The sequence below is a fragment of the Akebia trifoliata genome, chromosome 10 (genome assembly GCF_017979445.1).
Source record: "Akebia trifoliata isolate Shusen 1 chromosome 10, ASM1797944v1, whole genome shotgun sequence".
NCBI lineage: Eukaryota > Viridiplantae > Streptophyta > Magnoliopsida > Ranunculales > Lardizabalaceae > Akebia > Akebia trifoliata.
In genome coordinates this window covers 8008443-8013911 of record NC_141384.1, presented here as the reverse complement: position 1 = coordinate 8013911, position 5469 = coordinate 8008443, and the positions used below count along the sequence as shown (strand labels likewise).

The window sequence follows — 5469 nt, the reverse complement described above, 5'->3', positions numbered from 1 at the left end:
GCCCCTGTGGTACCAACTAACAAAAAGGATTTTTTTTTTTGGTGCCTCATTACTTTAAGGAACAAAAACGTGATAATTTTTTAATTTTAGCAAGGGCAATGTCATCCTTTAAAATGAATCGTTTTTACAGTCTTAGATTCTTCTGCGAACACAAATAATAAAACTCCTTATGGGCGCTTTTTATTTCAATGTCTTAAATGCATATGTAAAGAGCTATTATAGCAAAAACAAACGCAAACCATGTCATAGAATCACGTTTGGAGTCTAAAAAGCATTGTAATCACGTTTGGGAGCAATCAAACGCGCACTTTGTCTATCACCTTAAGTGTCTATTTCGGCATCAATCTTCTAAGTTTCTGTTTGATCGGCTTACTTCCAGGTATGGTTGGATCTATATTTAACCCCTCCCCCCCCCTTTTCTCGATCTTTGTCTCTTTCCCTTCCCCTTAAAAGTGATTGAGATTTAGGTTATATTTGGATTGAGAGAAGTGGAGAGAAGTGGAGACTCATTAAGAGAAGAGAAACTCAATTTCTCTCCACCATTTTTGAATTAACAAAAGAGGCTCGGGACAACTTTGGAATTTTAAAATATCTTAGAAGAGATTTAGGGGCAAAGTTGAAATTATAAAATATTTTTAAAGAGTTTCTCTCCATTTTTCTCATCTTTTCTCCACTTTTGGAGAGAAAGAAAACTCACTTTTTTTTCTCTCTTCTTTCCAATTATTTTCTCTTCTCTCACCCACTTAACAATCCAAACAAGAGAAATGGAGAAAAACCCTTTAATTTTCTTTTCTCTTCTCTCCACTTCTCTTAATACAAACATACCCTGATCTCTTTACGAATCTAGAACATAATTTTCAATTCCCACCTCTATCTCAATCTTTATTTTTATAAAGAATGATTAAGATTTAATCTTACAACAAATATCAAGAATAACTTTTTTTTATTGTCTTTTTACCATCTTCCTCTATTCAAGAATCTCATCCAATATTATTATCTTTCCTTTTTTTACCTTTTTTTTTTCAAGAATATCTTTTAATTTTTAATTAATATTATTTTTCATTAATCTATTAAAGAGTTACACGTTCAAATCACCATGTCATCGTTGTGCAAACACGTATCTCAAGTGTTCACAAAAACTTACAGGCGTGTCAACAGTGAAAAATAATTAATGGGCGACGTGTAACATGAATGAAGGATTCCTGCAAAATTTTGTAGGGAGAGCTCTGTGTATTCTGGAGTCCATGTTCTGTTACTGTGAAATTAAGCAAATTAAAGGGCCCTAGTTTGCTATCCAACCCCCAACCAAAAGACAAGCTTTTTAGGGTTTCCGAGGCAATTTTCTTCATCTCATCCCCAAAACCCAGACAAGTCTTTATGTTTGTCACCCTACGCTAGAAAACCCATTCCCATCACCTCATCTTTAAACCTTTAATCTGTCTAGAGAATCCTCTACAAAAACCCCAATCTTTTTTCTTTTTTTTTTTTTTTTCCAAAACCCAATTAGGGTTTTATTTTCAAAATTTTAGAAGAGCAATCCATCACCTTACATCCAAAAACCCTAATCAGAAAAGTTTGAACTTTGAAGAGAGATGGAAGTGGAACAATCTGGTATCCCAACAACTCCTCCTTCAAAGGATAAAGAAGCACAACAGAAGAAACAAATCCAAATCCCAACCCCAGAAGAACTCATAGCCCATTACGAATCTCAAGGCCTAGAAACCCAAGAAGCTTCGATGAAAGTAATCGAAGATCTCCAGGAATTTTTGTTCACAGTTGTTAGTTCTGGAAGAGGAAGGAAAGAGAAATTCATGGGCGAGACTTTGCGAAAGCTTGATACAGCAAACACCCGCCTTGCTATTCTGGAATTGAAATTGGATTCAAAACCTGGGTACAGTGAATCTCTAGCGATTGGGGTTGCGGCGGGTTCAATTGTGAGAGGAGCTGGGAGTGTTTTTCCTCATGTTTTTGGGGCAATTGGGCAAATGTGGAGTGCTGTTAGGAGCTCTACTAAGTCTTGAATGTGAGATCTCTCTCTTTCGTGGTTTTTCAGTTTTCAATCTCTGCTTGTTTGCGTTTGGTTGAGAAACAAAAGATTAGGCTTTTTTTTTGCAGTGAATTCATGAGTTGATCGATATACTTATTGATTGATGATTGCGAAATATGGTAATAATACTCTTTATCCTTTTAAAATTTTATTTTCTTCAACATTCAAATCTAATGAACAAGATAGGTTTTTAGAAGGGTTGAAGATTATCTTTACAAGAGTTGATCGAAGGTGAGGAGTTTCTAATTAGTGAATTTTATTTTCTTCAACATTCAAGTCTCATGAACAAATGAAATAGACAGGTTTTTAGAGGGGTTGAAGATGAGGAGTTTTATTAAGAAACTTACTCGAAAAACATCACTTGTATATTTTTCTAAAGAATTTCCCAATGTTTTACTATGAAACATTATATAGAATCTGAATTTTGCTTATCATGCATGCAAATAACAAACCCATTAAAACACACACACACTTAGATGTGAATCCAAAATCATGTCTTTGGATAGTGTCAAGAAATACTTAGGCTGATATGACCTCATCCGAACAAAATGTTAGATAGATGTCTTTGGATTGCTAATGTGGATCATGCTCTTGTCCACATTACAAGAGAGTCCTATCATGTTTTGTAAAACTGGAAAATGACAAGTCAAGGAAGAACAAATCCCGACAAAATGAAGTAATCGATTTTTGTTTTTATACCCCCAACAGATTGGCTTAGCGATAGGGGTTTGCACATATGTTACCTGGTTCATTGGTTGGCTCAGTTTGAATTTGGGTTCATGATTTGTAGTTCAGCAGCACTCTTTAACAAACCCAATTCCTGGTGCATATTTAAGTCATTGATGTTAAACTCATAGAAGAAGACCCTTGACCAAGGGGGGGCATATCATCAATTTAAATACAAAAATGAGGGTTCTCTAACATTGAAAAACCATGGGGGGCATCTCTAAAATTCACCAAATTAAGAGGGTTCATGAAGTTCATTTCTGTTGCATGTTGGAAATTTTGGTGGGTTCAAGGCATTGGATTATAGTGACTAGTTCCATCCCAAAGGTTTATGGGAATACCCTGCGATATATTTTAAAAGAAAAAAAAATGTCTTGACATGAAAAATGGATTTAGATTACTTATTTAATGTTGTTAGTCCATAAATAAAATTTAGGACTTTTATGGACAAAAACTTAGTGAGAAAAGAAGAATCAAAACTATTACTAGTCTCAATGATCTTGTTATGACTCCATAGCGATAAGGGATCAATTTTCACAAATCGTTAGTACTAAAATTAGTTGTTTTGATGTATTTGTTGGATTTATGAGCATTGATTGGGCCGTTGGCCAAGCCTAGAAAACAAAGGCTATGGCCTTTGATCATGAGCTCGCAAAGGTTGGGACTCGTCCAAAATTTTCCAACCATTTAATCTGGGTTGGGCTAGGGCTTAATCATACCCAACATGGCCTGCCTGCTAGTATATTTCATATATGTGTATTATAATAGATAGATGTTTGTATGATTTTATAAATAAAAATAATGATTAAAATATATTGTAAAATAATAAGTTTACTCTCATCTCTAACTATTTTTTTAAAATTACTATGGATATTAGATCCCACAAGTAGGACTAGTCTAAGTACAGCCCACCTCTTTAAGACCAGGTTAACCAAGCTTGACTCGAACCCACCCATTAACAACCCTAGTTTGATTCATATTATTTGGCCTCAAAGCTAGTACCACATTGCCAATTCAAATCTTGAAGGTAGTGTCTTAGGAAAGGGATACTTGGAATCCCAAAAGAACCAAAGTGTCATAAAGTGGCATCCCGGCATCCGGTTCATCAATTAAAGGAGCGACATCTAGAAAGGGATACCAAAGGGCCCTGACAGAAGGGTACCATGGTGAAACCCACCATAGAGTGAGCCACCACGAACGTCGAATGCAAAGTTCCATGGTGTAATATTGTAGGGTTGGGTTTGTATGAGGTTTTCAAAATGTTTTTCGATTTGATCTCTAGCCTCTCTCCCTCTAATAGTTCACCTCCTATACCCAAATGCATTTAGGCCTTGTTCGTTTGGACTTTGGAGCTGGGCTTTTTTAATTTTTACTGCTTTTAAGCTAAAAAAGCCCGCTGGATTCCGTTCGTTTGGACTTTTGGAGCTGATGGGGCTTCAAATTAAAGCCCAAAATTGAAGCCGCCTTAGAGGTGCTCCGCATTTGAGCTTTTGCGCGAAGTAAAGATCGAAAACGGCTCTACTTAAAATGACCTAACTACCTTTCTTCTTTAAATAATATTCCACCAAATGCCCTTCTTCTTTAAGAATAAAAAAATAAAAAATTGTGCTAATGGGTCCGTCACTTATAGTGATGAAGATCTAAGGAAAAAAAAAAATGTAGCAGATGGGCCCACCACATGTAATGGAAAGAGAGAGAGAGTGATAAAGATGTAAAAATAAATAAAATATGTGTTATTAACACACCATTAATTATGATTTCACCCCAAGCAATTTGATTTTCTTTGTTAAAATTATGGAGAAATTCTATTGGCATTTCAACTTTTACTTCTTACAATCCGATTACTTTAAATTATTTATCACCACTTTCCAACAACAAAATTAACACAAGGCATTTAAAATAGGAATTAATATTTTCACATTGCCACAATCGACTATAAAATTTAGATGGGGTGTTGTAAGTAAATGTTGGGATGCCAATAAAAGTTCTCATTATAGATAATCCTGTGTGTTTTGAAATTCAAAGTTCAAACTAATGACACAATCTTTCTTTGGTCTTCCATGAAATATTGACATAAAATGATGAAAACACCCTTGTCTTTAATCTTAGCTAAAAAAGTCTTGATTTTTTCTTAAAAACATATCATCTCAAATTCTAAGATAAAATAAAATAAAATTAGGTTTATTATTTTTAACCTAAGGATGTAAAGATAAGCATAAGAGGTTTACTGTTCATCAAATGACGGTTGAAATAAAAGGAAAATAACTAAAATTTACCATGGATGACTATATATTATCTGTTTAGGGACTAGTATAATTTGTTTTCAATTATTAATGAAAAATCATCAAATGAAATCCTAGATTTTTTTTTATAAAAAATTTGAATTTTCTTTGGAAAATTAGTCATCTTCAACCTTTTATATAAAATAATACAGATAATGATAATGAGACAATAATAACGATGACAATGATAATGATGGCAATGCATTAATGTCATTTTTCATATGTCTATTTTTAAGAAGAGATGTTGTCGAAATTTCAATAAAATTATAAAATTTATATATTTATTTAAATTAAAAATAATTATTTTTATAATTTATATATATATATATATATATATATATATTCTAGTTATTTTTTGTGCATTCTAGGTGCATTATCAACATTAAGGGTATTTTGGTCATTTTACCAGAATCC

General features: G+C 33.5%; 1 protein-coding gene across 1 annotated transcript; it reads left to right on the top strand.

Annotated features, from left to right (window-relative positions):
- The first annotated feature begins 1110 nt into the window (after positions 1 to 1110).
- Positions 1111 to 2193, top strand: LOC147393051 (uncharacterized). Its single transcript, XM_086457092.1, has one exon. The coding sequence runs from the start codon at positions 1593 to 1595 to the stop codon at positions 2019 to 2021; it is 429 nt and encodes a 142-aa protein (XP_086313218.1). The 5' UTR covers positions 1111 to 1592; the 3' UTR covers positions 2022 to 2193.
- Positions 2194 to 5469: the final 3276 nt, after the last annotated feature.